Source organism: Opisthorchis viverrini (assembly GCF_000715545.1).
Source record: "Opisthorchis viverrini unplaced genomic scaffold opera_v5_531, whole genome shotgun sequence".
NCBI classification, from domain to species: Eukaryota; Metazoa; Platyhelminthes; class Trematoda; order Opisthorchiida; family Opisthorchiidae; genus Opisthorchis; species Opisthorchis viverrini.
In genome coordinates, this window is record NW_008752194.1 from 76,608 (window position 1) to 91,629 (window position 15,022).

At 45.5% G+C, this 15,022-nt stretch overlaps 1 protein-coding gene across 1 annotated transcript in view; it reads left to right on the plus strand.

The window, feature by feature from the left end:
* Positions 1-954: 954 nt before the first annotated feature.
* The window catches only part of T265_15477 (hypothetical protein), a gene marked incomplete at both ends in the record, with an annotated part of 17,193 nt that continues 3,125 nt past the window's right edge, over positions 955-15,022 (plus strand). Inside the window, 4 exons of the mRNA XM_009178307.1 lie at positions 955-1,176; positions 4,880-5,128; positions 6,267-6,494; positions 11,723-11,886. Of these exons, the coding sequence (XP_009176571.1) occupies positions 957-1,176; positions 4,880-5,128; positions 6,267-6,494; positions 11,723-11,886 (861 nt within the window). The remainder of the gene's footprint in view (positions 1,177-4,879; positions 5,129-6,266; positions 6,495-11,722; positions 11,887-15,022) is intronic.

Here is a 15,022-nt window from a genome sequence, read left to right on the forward strand (position 1 = left end):
TTTTCTTTTCACGTGGTGTCTGTTATAGATCGTTTCTGGAGTATCAGTCAACATGGATTAAACCAAACGACCCTTCGGGTGCGAAATGCGATACACGTGCACTACAACATTCTCTGTTTTCTTGTTCTGTAATCTATGGTCAGAACCGCGCATATCGTTGCAGAGTGAAGCTAAGGGAGCGAGTCTATGGCGAACAGTACAATGACTTCCATCTGATTACATATAAGGAAGCTATCCACTGTAGTTTTTCGCAAACAGCTTGTTTGTCTTGCAGCGACTTCCTCCTGGAGTAGAATGAATAGGCCTAATAAGTATCCGGAATCCCTTGCTACTCATGACGCACAACGAGCTGCCAGGTTTGGGCATAGCATAGTTTTGAATGTGGGCTCACTATTAGTGGCCTAAAGTAGAAATGAATATAGTTATTGTTTCACCTGAGTGAATGAATCCGGTGTCCTAAATATGCGCGCCACGTATTCATCACAGCATCATTTATGGCAGCTACTCCTCCCCCACTTCACCAAAACACTAGTGAACAAAACCGTGGCAGCTATAACCACCATACAAACAGGTGATGTGATTCGTGGTCCGGCCAGCTGTTGACTAAGTCTGAATATTCACCGGCGGTGAGAGCTATTGTTGGAATAGATCAACATCTGATCTGGTTGATGGACTCGTAATCGGAAGATGACAACACGAAGGTATTCACCAATTCATCACTCGTTCGATTCCCCCGCACCCACCTGATGAGACCCAATAAGGACGAAAGCTCTGAATTAGGGGAACTTTTCGGGACCCGACCCACTCCAAACGCGATGATGACCGACATTTCTAAATCTGATATCAGTCGTTTTTTCCATACAGTCGACACTTGTATTAACCTTGATGAGCTTTTCAGTGCTTGACCTAGAAACGTGTGCACCTCATATCCGAATCTGTTGGAACCTATTTCAGGTATGCACCCGGTAACCTATCAAGAGCCAAAGTACTGGTGTTCCGTTGTCTACTACGAGCTGAACAATCGAGTCGGCGAAGCGTTCAATGCACTGCAGCCCAGCATCATTATTGATGGATTCACCGACCCATCCAACAATGCGGATCGCTTTTGTCTCGGTCTGCTGTCCAATGTAAATCGGAACTCTACAATCGAAAATACCAGGCGACATATTGGAAAAGGTTGGTCCGCCACTATTGAATAATATCTCCAAGACCCCCAAGTGTGTGGTTCCCTCGATTTCACCCTTTTATAATCAGAAATAATGTGCAGACGTCACAAAAGGCAATGTGTGTTGGTAGTTGAGTAAGGTTTGTCGGGTATCAGGGATGTGTGTGTCTAGCCGTGTGACTCGCCGTGCATTTTTGGAGTAATTTGTCCCTGCTTCCCACCTCACGTCCAAATGTTGTCCATGTTTTCAGTATCTGTTTCCTTAGTTCAGGTTGTGTAAAGTGATAATAATAATAACCAAACAATAATAATAATAATAATAATAATAATAATAATAATAATTCAGCTGTAACATCCTTTCGGTGCCTAGCTGCCATGCCACCGGAAGGAGGCACGAGGGCTGGAATACTGCTAAGTTGCCCAAGCCTAGACAGGGGAAGTCGAGTGGCAGATGTCGGGTTCGAACCACGGTCCTTCCGGTCAGTAAATTCGCACTCTAACCACTTGGGCCATCTCGCCCCATATTGCGCATACCTGACCGTCGTTTTCCGAAAAGTCGTACAAGTAGCAAACTTTTGACCAAGGGTGTATGAAAGCAGTTAAAAAGAAGTCTGGATAATGTTGGTGTGGTTCGCCTTCCAGAGTGGTGTCCGGGTGATCCGCTCTGTAACTAGTTGGAAAGTCCACGAGATTTGGCTGGTAATCGCTTTCAGTAGCTTCATTGTTTTTAACTTCGATCCAGCCTGTTTGGATGACCGTCTGGAGATGTAGACACCTCAGAATGATTGTGGTAGGCTAGGACTTAGTTCCATCTCCATTGACCTTTAGTTCTTTATTCACATTATGGCTTCCAAGGAAACTATGGATGCACGTAGCGAGTCGTCAGTATTGAATACTGACTCAGAATGAGGTAGGCTAGGACTTAGTTCCATCTCCATTGACCTTTAGTTCTTTATTCACATTATGGCTTCCAAGGAAACTATGGATGCACGTAGCGAGTCGTCAGTATTGAATACTGATGTGCTGTTGACATCGATGATGATACAACGCCAAATTTGTGTGCCCATAGTCAGTTCCTGCTATTTTATGGTATGCTACATGGCGGGTCATTTGTTTACCGCATCCATGTAATCTAGTGAATTCGCAGTTCCCAACTGAGAAAATAATTCCGAAGTTGTTCTCAATAAAGCTGGAGTGCATGGTCAGTCCTGTCTTGGTGTTATTCGGATGTCATGCCCTGTATGCAATGAGGGTACATAAATGCAACCAGTCGATATGAAGTATGCCATCAACCGGGGACAAATCAGATTCAGCCGAGATAATTTTGCCTGAAATTTCATGCTGCTGGCGCCATACGTCATTGTACTGGTGATTCTGAGCATAATTTTTTCTGTGCGTGGAACGTAGGTGTGGATTAGTTTTCGGCGCGCGCTCTGTGCATCGTGTAATCGGTCGATGAGCTGGAAGTCAGCCGGATGCAAGTGATGCATATGTCATTAGATAATTGTGTTTATAGCCGTGGCTCATAAAACAGTCAAGCGTTTCTTTTTCCTGGAATATTGTTGTGCGCATCGACATACTATCTTGTTATCTTGTTTCTAGAAGTACTCCCCGATTCTTGTGCCGCAACGAAAACCAACAATTGCCAGGTGAACAGAGGTCATCCTTGCGAACTTCGCTTTTCGTGACAATGTTTACACTGTCCACCTAGTGCTCACGTTCCTCAACCGTTCCCATCCTTCAGCTTCGTTGCCGAGCTATTACGATCCTCATCTTGTCCCCTTAGGACTGTTAGATGGTCATGTGGTTCGTTGCTTACTAACGAGGTGAAATTCTATACCATGCCAGCATCCTTCGTCGTACAGACTACCAGGTCGTATCACTTTTTGTCTTGCTTCCGGGTGCAATCAACTTCCCCCTTCCGGCACGCTTTAGCGCTTTGCTGAAAGGCATGTCGGCATCTGGCCGTATCAGATAATGTGTAGTTTTAGATTGTTTTTGGTACATACCAAAGCCACTGATTTAGAGCGTCCAAATGCAGTTGGCTGCACAATACGACTGAGGATGATCACTGGATTTCGTCGAAGTGAGCGTGAAACTTTTGTCGTTATTCGATCTTTTTGATGGAAGTGTGCTCTTTATCTGGTCTTCTGAAAACGATACTACCCTAAATGTCAACTTTTTCGGATAGCCTGTCCATTCGATTTTCCGAAACAACAGTGGTGAATCTCACGTGCAGTGGTTTTCGCAGACAAAAGTCCTCTCTTTGGAATCGCTTGTTCCGTATCTTGTTCGGTGGAGGTCTTGCTCCTGAAACTTTCATTGAGTTACTTTTTCAAAATGCATTTAATCAGCAGGCTGGCATGTGAAAACTGGACATAAAAATATTAATAAATCGCTTAGTTGCAACACCCTTTCGGTACCTAACTGCCGTTCTAACCGCTTTGGAATCGTTCCGTATCTTGTTCGGTGGAGGTCTTGCTCCTGAAACTTTCATTGAGTTACTTTTTCAAAATGCATTTAATCAGCAGGCTGGCATGTGAAAACTGGACATAAAAATATTAATAAATCGCTTAGTTGCAACACCCTTTCGGTACCTAACTGCCGTTCTAACCGAAGGAAGCATGAGGGCTGAATCAACAGCCAGTAGAAGAGCAATTTCAAAGGATCTGCTTATGTGATTCTCTTTCTAAGGTCACTAGCCACAGATAGCTTCCCACAAAGTAGAACCATTCCGCTTTGCTCCACAAGTTTCCTGTAGTTTTTATTATCGGCCACTTCGTGGAGCGTGATAGTCATTCACTTTTACTTCACTTTTACTTGGATAACAGTAAGAGACGTTTCATAGTTTGGGGGTAAATGCTACTTGCAGAACACTTCCTTTTGTCTTCTGGCAAACTCCTCTGCCTGTTGGATGAAATCTTACAGTAGAAATTGCGTCTCTGTAAAATAATTATCTGCAGAGGGGGTTACTGCATGCTGGGAGGCTGTATATGAAAAGGTGGAAGGGTTTGGTACTCAAGATGTCAGACCACTTGTTCCGGCCATCCTAGGCGTTTTGTGTTGGTGGTAGGAAATGGACTAGCATGAAAGATCACATCCGTAAGATGAGTGATTCATTAAGACCACATGTATTGTCGGTCGGATGGACACATACACAGCAGTCTGCGCTAAGAACAAGCACAGCAAATAGCTACTATCCGTGATGGTTTTGAGGCTCCCCTTACAACCAAGTGGATCATGAACCACTAGTGGTTCAATTAAACACGGAATATGAAGCGAGCGTTTGTGAATGGTCCCAAAACATTCTAACAAGTCGGGCCATTGATTTTCCCACCGCCCCTCACCCTCACTGCTCGTACCCTCGAGTAAGTGTGGTTTGTGTGGATGAGTAGTGAGTCGCCATTGGGACTATTCGTGTGCATTTAGCCCAAGGTCCTGAGTTCAACATCCCAAACTTCTCTCATGGCACTCTTGACCCGTTCATTGTGACAGTGTGGGGTATTACGTTCAGATTGCTGCACCCTTCATGCGTAACCGCTTTTGTCCACACCATTCAATGCTAAATAACACGGGCATCCTTAACCCATCAACGATCGCGCGACTTTCACCCACTGTTTTGTCCGCTAGCTTCGTGTGGGCAGTTTTCTTTGAACCACAAAGCGTTCTAAGTTCCGACTTTTTCCTGACTGAGGCAGTGGTTGACTTCTTTAGGTGAAAAGTTTGTTGTTCCAACAGACCAACTGCAACTCTATTACCTACCCTCTTTTCCTCCATATTCTCGCTCTTACAGTGGCAATCGGCTGGGTAGCAAAACGTTTAAACCACGGAAACACATACCGGACGATGACAGACAACATGAAATACTTCAGGACGCAGTAGCTACGTTGGACAGTGGGGACTTGCGACTGGCAGTTCGTCTGCCCGAGGGCGAGGACCTGCATGAATGGATAGCCTTTAATAGTAAGTTTTTCTTACACTGTGTTACATTGTTTTCTGCGCGACTCCATTCGTCCGAATTTTCGCCTTACAACAATTAGCGTACCTACCCTCAAGGCGAACATGCGTCTTTCAATGGAAAGTTGGTTTGAATTTGTAATGAACCGTATTCATCGTGATTGTGAATAATTGGCATCAATAACGAGTGTAAACCTGGATCGTTTGCCCTGAGGCATTGAACAGTGTAATTTGTTCAGGTCCACACGAAATTCATCCCAATTACCATGCATGTTGTGGTGACCATTCTGTTGGTAATTAGTGGTCCGCACCCCTTTCTGAGGCCGATCGTAGCTAAATTCTCTCCCGCTTTCCGGTGAAGTTCTGCTTAGTTGTGCCAGTGGCGTAGCATTTCTACCGGGATCTTGTCTTTAGGTTTCCCTTTACGAAACAGGACGTAACCGATCAGTAGAACAGAAGGAAACTCAAGATGCTATTACCAGGGACGCAAACTAATATGGCTTTTCCCAATCAGTTGGCCTCTTCCAACTGAGGATGTCATACGTCTTCTCATCCTTGAGGTTTCGCCCAGCTCATAGAAGCAAGATTCGTCTGCGGCGACCACCCGCTAAGTGATTAACTTGCCAGCCGTACCACGTGTTCAGGCTAGAATTTTGGTGACTTTTTTCTCTTCTGTACTCTCTGGTCAACAGTGAAAAAAGGGCAGGGAAAAGGAAGAAGAAACAATGCGACTAGAAGATACAGTGGCTCGTTCAGTGAGCTCATTTCCTATTGAAACATGTGGGCTGTAAAATAGACTCTCACTCGTGATCCAGCACCATTCGGGGTCGCAGATTTCCTCCGTTTCATTCACAAGTTTACATCCGTCCAACCCCCCACAGTTCTTATGATCGGTGCTGATATTCTTGTTGTGTTGTGATTTCTAGTCAGTTTTAGTGAAGCTACTCAACCCTATTTGTACGACTTCCCAGACTAATTAAATTCTGGCCACGGTCACCATTGTGTGGCGCAACCATTTGTCAGGTTAAGTAGGCATTGTCTTTTCAGTGTACAGTGTGTGTAAGGACAGTTCTTCTGTCTGAACTATTAAAATTGGACCTACCCTTCTCACTCCCGTTCTAATTTCTCACCTCTTTCTTACTAGCCGTCGAGTTTTTCAACCAGATCAACATGCTCTATGGAACATTGTTAGAGTTTTGTACAGAAGAGTCCTGTCCGGTTATGAGCGCCGGGCCCAAATACGAATACCATTGGGCAGACGGACAGTTGGTGAAAAAACCGGTCAAATGCTCGGCGCCACACTACGTCAATTGTCTGATGGTCTGGATTCAGCGGCAGTTAGAAAACGAAGCTATTTTCCCATCCAAAATCGGTGGGTTCCGTTTAAGTTTGTGCACATACCCTCCTCTGTTCCTATTCCCCATTGGGTGTACACCGGACCCCATCTGGTGACACTCTTAGGGCATCTTCCAGGCTAGCAAACTGAGTAACATCACAAGCGTACAAATGGATAATCCCGGTTCGAGGGTTTCCAATATTTTGCCATGCGTTGCCAACCTCGTGTTGGATTTTTTTTCGTTTCAGTAAAAACGCGTGAAGCACAATGGATTTGCTTGAAATAACACCGGAAGCAGGCATAAACTTTTGGGAAACAATCGGTAGGTTCAATAGAAGACGTTCCTGTTCGGAAAACCAGGTTACAGCCATCCATTTCGTGAAGTACTGAAGCTAACACAACTTCGTTTGTGGACAAGAGAAGAAGGATAAGGAGGATACTATCGCATCATCACAATAGGTAGCAGTGTTTCGTTCGGAGAGGCACCACCGCCCAATTTACAGAAGTTGCATGCTGTCCATCTCTCCCCATTCTTGAGCTGGATTTCCAGCTTTCTTGTTTTGTGTAACATCCGTTGGTTGAACTGCACCACCGACACGCTGTTGCACCCCTTGTCCTCCTCCGTCACCTTTCTACTGTTCTTTTTGAGACCCAAATCTTCGGGTCTTTTGGCCTCACCCTCCCGCAATCTTCAGGCTATCGATTTTCGTTGTTTCCGTTTTAAACGCAGAGTGCTCGCCTGTATCTGGATGAAACACACTACTCACAAGGTTTCCGAAAACCCACCAACAAACGAATTTATTTTCGCGAATTGCGTACACTAGGTTCACATAGAATGAAGACTCAGAGAGTAGGACTACCTGGGGAGCCCGAAGAATTACGAAACTGGTTGTGGACTGTCGGAGGGTTTTCACTGACTTCATGAACAGTGTGTTCCGTCGGGACAGTGGACTACGATATCTCGAATATCCTCCCAACTGAAACCTGATTTAGCCTATGTGCAGCACATTTAGTTGAAGAATACAAACGAGAGATTCAGGTGGAGTTCAGCTGAGTCTCCCGTTAAAACTTAATTTGTTTGCAGATGTGTTGTGTGAGTTCCTTGTCTCTTTCATTCCCTATCCTTGGCTTAGGTCCAACCTCACCTTATTCAGCAAAACTGCTTGCCGTATTGGTAATGTTTTGGAATATTGGTAGCTCGGGTGTATTGGTTGGTAATTGATCAGGTGGCTGTTGATCTGTTCGCCGAGCTTGGCAATTGATTTGCAAACGTTTCGTCACCATTCGAGGAGACATCTTCAGTGCGCTGTTGGTTGGGTAGTTCCTCTCTTCGTGCCTGCGTTTATATAGTCTACAAAGAGCAGCCTTTGCGCTGTAACCTGGATTCTGATTGGCCCGTTCTTGATCTGTATTGCGTCGTGGTCGGCTTCTCTGTTGGTTTGTGGCGTGCCTCCTATTTTTAGTAGCCTGCCGTTCTATTGATTTCTTCTTTGAGTCCTTGTCCGGCCTCGGGTTCTGTGGTTCTGGATTTCCTTTGTCCTCAGAGGCTGGTAGGCAGGATCAATCTCAATGTGCCTGTTTATTGCTCCACCGGTGGAGTACCACGCCTCCATGAACTCGCGTTCTTTCTTTGTTCTTGCTTGGCCCAGTATTCTGACGTTTTCTGAAGTTCTACCTGATTAATCTTTTCGGTTCCCTAGGTTCTTCTTATGATTATCGTGTTATAATTTGTGACCCTCTCCAGACCTAATCCATTCTGTTTTCATACACTTTACTGATTCTGTTCCTCTGTCTGAGGTTGTGTATTCAAATTTCTGTAGCAACTATCTCGATGAGTATTACCTTTCGAAGGACCCTTCGATTTTTGCTGAAACGTTATTCCTCTATACTATTTGACTGCATGAGCCAATTCAAACCCCACTATTCATAACAGAGGATCAGTCATTCATCAGCTGGTTTGATCATGGGCGCCGAGGAACGTTAAAGAGGAAAAATGATGTCAAACAAACTGCTGCAGGGTCTATAATCTGCCACCGGACGCTCACTGATTACGTCGTCCCACCAGGTATCTGCTCGTTCTTGATCCACAGAGTCAAAGACGACTTCGTTGCGCAAAAGGCAACCCACTCATCAACCATCAACTTGATCGTTTTCAACTTTGGCTTAAACCGCCAGTTGTTCCCTATGCTCTTACACATTGAACTCATCCAAAAGTTTCATGCACCAACCTACCATTGGAAAAAGTGGAGGCTTTTTGGTTGTTTCTCAGGTGGCTGTTGCTTTGTTGGCGGAGCTTGGCAATTGACTCGCAAACGTTTCGTCACCATACGAGGAGACATCATCAGTGCGCAGTTGGGTTGACAGGCTTTTGGACGGAGGCTATTGCCCAACTCATTGCCTCCCGTTCCCTCTTCTCCGTCGGCCTTTACTAGTCTGCTTAACCTATCTGGCTCATTTGCCTTTGCCAGTTGCTGACAACTAGGGAATTTTTCTTCGTTATTAAGTAGAACTCACAATTTTCGAACGGCTTGGTTCAGGTGGTATACCCCTCACTTTGTTTCGCATCTTTCCTTTTGAGTTTCTCCCTACCAGTTTGAAACCTTCATCTCTGTTTATTGGCATTTTCCTTGAGAATGGTAGAAGTCATTCGCCTTTTTTGTCTTTTTTAAAATATGATACCGCTTTGACCACAGCAACTGAGTGTGTCTGTCCATTTTTCGAGTTTTGTACGAATTCTGTCGGTCAGCTATGAGCAAACAACTTCTGATGACCTTGTGGGCAATGTCCGATTGATTGGTTACCAATATAGGTCGGGTTACTTGCCACGTCTGTTTTCCCGTTCTGTACTCTTGTCGACAAGAATGTAATTCCTCTTGGTAGTTGTAAGGCGTTTGGCCGGGTCTGTTGGACTGACGCGAGATGTCATACTTCCCATCTACGGACTACAACCAGACTTTATCATGTGGATTGGATCTTTGCAGACGGCATCAGTTCGCACTCTTATCCGACCTATTCTCTCGGTGTTCCAGTCGTGCGACGACTGCTCCTTATGCTAAACTTGTAGGCAACCCGTAGTTAGGAAATATCCACCGCAACAATGCTCAGCCTAAGTCCCTTCAAGGTACCAGCTTCTCTGGTCATCGCGCTACCGACTTAAACCTGTCCGGAACATCCACTACCGCTGCTCATTTCTCTTCCTTCAACCCTTCTTGGTTAATTATTTTCCGACTTCCTCGTGCTCACACATCAAAGTGCCCGCAATCTGAACACCTCCCGATGTTATTTCTCTATTTTTAACGCGCAATCGCTTCACTATAGCCCGATTTCTTATGTAACAACCTCACCTTACCGGGCATGTCCTTATTCCGTCTTGCTTCCATCCAACGCCAAGTTTGCCTCTTCTAAATCCTACCTCTCATCGTGGAGACGTCGCGCCTCTTGTCTTATTTGACCGTCACAACCACGAAGATTCATCACCGAAGCTGGCCTTTCCGCTTATTTCAGTCGAAAAACTTCCCTTTACCCGTTCCCCTTCCTTTTTCCAAAGAATCTCTCGTCTTTGGAACTCTGCCACCTCGTGTCCTTTATAATTGATATGACAGCCATCCTTGTGTGTGTTATATTCTGTATGTTTTCGTCAGTACAAGAGGTCGCTAATTGTATGTTGTCCTTTCATTCATAAATCACATTTGTGTAACAAAAAACACGAGTATGTGAAGAATGGTGCCCAACTATTGTAAGAACGTGCCACTTTGCTTAAATAAACTCAATGGTGAAAAGTCTGGTGTCCACAACCACGTGAAGTGCCCTAACCACCAAACGTCCAGCTCGACACTGAATAAAATCCGGTAAAAAGGACGACGGGCGACTGCCTCATACCGTGTTTCCAGACAAACGCCTAACCACCGTCCAGCTCGACACTGAATAAAATCCGGTAAAAAGGACGACGGGCGACTGCCTCATACCGTGTTTCCAGACAAACGTAGGAATGATCCCGTTAACTTCATTCTGGAAGCAGACCGCAACGATAGCATTCAGACCTTGACCTAGTCAGTTCAGTGAAATTGGATTGCATCACGTTTCCATCGTTCCACCTTAGGAACGACACTTTTTCCTTAGGTTCTCACAAGGTTGTCCATTCAAGTCATTCTGTGTGGATCGACAACCTTTGGTACTGCCTCATCTGAGAGTCTTCAGCCAAGCAGAGGGCAGTCGCCATCCTAATATGTTATAGCTGTCTAACCAATGGAAGTTTGCTATGTATGCCTTGAACTGAATGTGTAGTGATAGCGCACGAAGCTTACTCCCCGGTTACGGGAGGTAATCTTTCAATTGTGTCATCGTCTAAGCATATGACTGCCACGCAACATGGAGGGAGCACGAGGACTTCCAGGTTGTCCAAGGGCTGACAGGAAGAATCGAAAAGCCGGGGTTGTTTTTGGACCACGGATTTTTCGGTCACTGGCTTCTCCTTCTAGTGTCTTCAATGTCCCAGGCTGTTAAGAAACCCGCAGATTTAGATCACTCGGGTAACCATTATTAGCTTGCATTAGGACGACCTGAGTTTGAAATCCATTTGGTGATGTCGAATCAAGTTTGTGAGTAATTTCTGATAATAGTGAGGCTTAGATCAAAACTGACATCCATAAGCAAGATGAAAAAATTAACCTTATTTACAAAACGATAAATTTGTGATGGAGAACAAGTCATTCATGTCTTGGACTTGGTAGTTCAGCCTTGAAAGGTGTGTGTGAGGTTGACNATACGGGACTGTGAGAAGGCCTGTTCGAGCAGAAGAACTGAGACGTCTTCAGGTGTTCGACAATAGTTGCCTCAAAACTATAGCTTGTGTGGGTTGGTGTCGGAGAATCCGTAACGAGGCAATTATAAAGCGATTTTTTTGCAGAGGAGTGTGGAGGAGATTACGAAACGTTTGGGTGCTGTCGGTTCTACTCGCCTTCCAGGACGTGAACCGTGTGATCCCCGCTGCGCCTGGTTGGAGACGCTGCAAGATATGACTGCTAATCGATGTTAATGGCGTTCTTGTTTGAATGTGTCTGGAGGTGTAACCACCTCGGAATGATTGTAGTGAGCCAGCACTAAGTCCGTTGTCCACCCTTATCATTTTGTTCACAATAAGGCTTTAAAATAAATCATTGTTGTATGGCAGCGAATCATCAAGGTTGGACATTGGTGTTGTTCTGTCGATGATGACTACGATGATAATGATGATGAAACTCAGCGTATTCTCTCCCCTCCTACAGGTGCCCCTTTCCCACGTGACTTTATCAGCGTTGTCAAGGTCATTCTCAAGCGGCTGTTCCGAGTGTACGCTCACGTTTATCATGCTCATTTTGCTGACGTAAGGGAACTGCAAGAAGAAGCCCATCTGAATACGAGCTTCAAACACTTCATCTTTTTTGTGCTGGTGAGTCCCCTCCTGCCTTGGTTTTTTTCTCGCTGCATCGTTTTGTGCATTATGTATAAGTGTGATGTTTTTTAGGCATCCCTTACGGCTTGGAACCAGGTTACCGAAGGTACCCCTGTGAAGCACGTAACAGAATCATGGTTTGGTGATGCAGAAATCAAAGCAGAGGCATCTCACTGGAGTTCAAGGTAGCTGAGCGCTAATCTAGTGACGGGAAGGTCCATGAGTCGAACCTAGCCCTTACTTTCGATTGCTCCTGTCTAGTTTTGCTTAGTCTGGCATTATCTTGACCCCCTTGCTTGCTTCGAGTTGAACGGCACCGGAAGACTACCACAGCTAAGTGATGATCATTACAGAGAGTGTTCCGACTAAGTTTCAGAAGAGTTTTTATTTGGGCAACGTTTCGCTTTTGATACAAAAGCTTCATCAGGCCAAGTGAACAGGTCACCAAATTGGCCAGGTTATAAGACAGACGGGGAACCCGTCAGTAAGTCCTCTACAAACTAGATCAATGTTGAGTGTCAGCTAGTGTGAGTGCCAGAATCTTGAATTGATGGGTTGGAGGGGTTCTAAATTAGTTCCCGATCGCTTTTCGTTCCTTAATCTTCCACTTCAGGGTGCTTCACCCGATGATTCACCTCGGGTGCCACTGTTAGATTTTTCTTGGTCTTTGTGGGGTTGTGAGTGCTCCTAAAATTTAAGTTGAATGGGGGGTTGAGGTCAAGTGGCCTAAGTCGTACACCTACCCGGCCTGATTTTGGTGTGTGGCTGTATACTCAACGGCACCTGGCAGTATCTTTTAAGCACCTTTTCACCCATCTACTCACAATTCAGTACGTCGCTTAGTTGTCCTATGGTCTTTTTGGATGTGTCTGATGTGGTTTGAAGTGCCTAGTACCGAAACACTTACAGCCAGTGACGTTAGGGATAATCGAGTTCCTTGTTGACCGTGCACTAAAGAACATGTTCCCTCTCCTTGAGGCGAAACAGTTTTGAACTTGTAAAGCACCAGTAAAATTTGGCGGGATAATAATAGCTCCTTGAACGGCTGCTGAACGGTTAGCGTTTGCATCGGTTCCAGCATACCAGAGTTCAGTCAGCATAAGTTTTTTGCCGCAGCGCTATGCGGACGTTCCTCTAACATTTACAATGGACCTCTGGATTTATGCCTAATGAATATATGGCATCTCTGGATCTCCTTCGCATTGAGTTACCCTTCTCTAGTTCACGAGCCCTACTCATTGTCGCCAAAAATGCTGAAAGTATTCCACTGATAGGAACGTTGCATACCATCGAACATCGCCATACCACCGAGCTCTAATGTTTCAGGGCTGGCATTCAAGTCACTTGGTATGCACTGTGCTGCACCCCGCTGACTGGATTTGCGGATTTCCAAACAAGCATGCCTGGCAAAAGCACAGATAGATGAATACTGTCGCCAAAAACTTAGCCAATGGATGCGAATGTTTGTGAATTTTCCGTACTCGCATCACTCCCCCCACACCGTTCGCACCCGAATGTGATCAGCGTCCAAAGCCGTAGCCTTCTTTCCTTTTTTGTTTGTGTCTTACTTCCATTCGTTTTGTGCTATGCATAGTTCAGGTGTGTCTGACGGCAGTTGTTCGTGCTTACAATCCATCGCACCCGCTAAGAATGATGTGCACTGTCCTTGACACGCACTCGCTTTCGATTGCACACATACAGTCGGCACAGCACTGACTATATCACATGATCGAGGTCGATATAGCGTGATACTAATCGGATTTTCGCTTTATCTCTCTCTTTCTAACTGATACAGGCTCGAAACTCGGTCATTTTTGGAACCAAATGTCCAGAGCATAGTGTGATGTATCACCTCACTTAAACTGACAGTACCTATTTATTGTCTCAGTCAGTTCAATTAACTTCAGTTCAGCTGACAAACTGTGCAGCGGTCCCAGCTGCTACAGCTTCGTTCGCTGAGGATAGGGGTAATGAAGGGATGAGAGCCACACGTTAAAGGCGATTGCCCAACCTGTGCATTGACAACAAATGGATCTGTTTCTCCAGTATCTCAGGAAGTGGGAGCCACGCAGTGAAGCTGATGGCTTTGATTAAAGACTGCCATTGGCTGCGTGACACAGCCATGGCCTTCAGGGTCACTAGCCATTGGTTTTTTCGTTCCACGGTCCTCATCCGGGGAGACGACAGTTATCAATGCGTATGAGCGATCCTAAAGTAGGTTTGTTTGGTATCTTCACAGAGGTTTGACACGAGCTAGAAGCAGGAATATGATGAGCCTCTAGGCTCATCTAGTTTCTCACTCTTTTACTGAGTTCATCTGTACTCCTTTGAAATGCAGGTTATGGTTCTCGAAAGTCGTCGCTCGTTCCAGCCCACTTGTTAAAGTAGTTTCTTGTTCTACGCCGGACTTGCAGTAGAGCAAACGCATATACGCGGACTGTGCGGACGAGGTATGCCATCTATCAGTTCGCTTGCAACTGAGGTAAAACACATCCTAGCGTGGCAAAACAAACGTCTTGAGTCTGCGTCTGCAATCAACACTAGATAGGACTGAGTAGTTAATGGCCAACAAGGACAAAGTGATAACGTTAGTGAGGATGAGTGATCAGGACGTTAAGTAAGCCGGGCCATCAGTGATTATTCAGGAAAATAATGCCTTTGAGTCTAAGGCCTCCGTTCCTTCTCTTAACTGTTAAGCTTCCCCTCACCTCCCGAGGTAGATGAAAATCCCGTGGCTCAATGGGTTAGAGATTAGAGCTCAAATTCACTGGAAGGCCCGTGGTTCGAACCCGAGCTCCGCATATCGACTTCTTTGTTCTAGGTAACCTTCTCTGGGCAGCCTGGCAATATCCCAATCCTCGTATTTCCTTTGAGTGGCATGGCAGCTAGACATCAAGAGGGTGTTACAGCTGAACGATTTTTTTTCTGGTTGAGAGCCACGGCGCTAGTGGAATGAGAAACGCTGTACTTCACGCTGACATTGTCAGTCGTTGTCGTATCAAGATGAGCATTGCACTCGCATCAGTTGATCAAGAAAAGAAAGAAAGAAAGCGTTCAGTTGTAGCACCCTTCCGGTGCCCAGCCATGCCATGCCACCCGAAGGAAGCACGAGGGCTGGGATACTGCCAGCCAG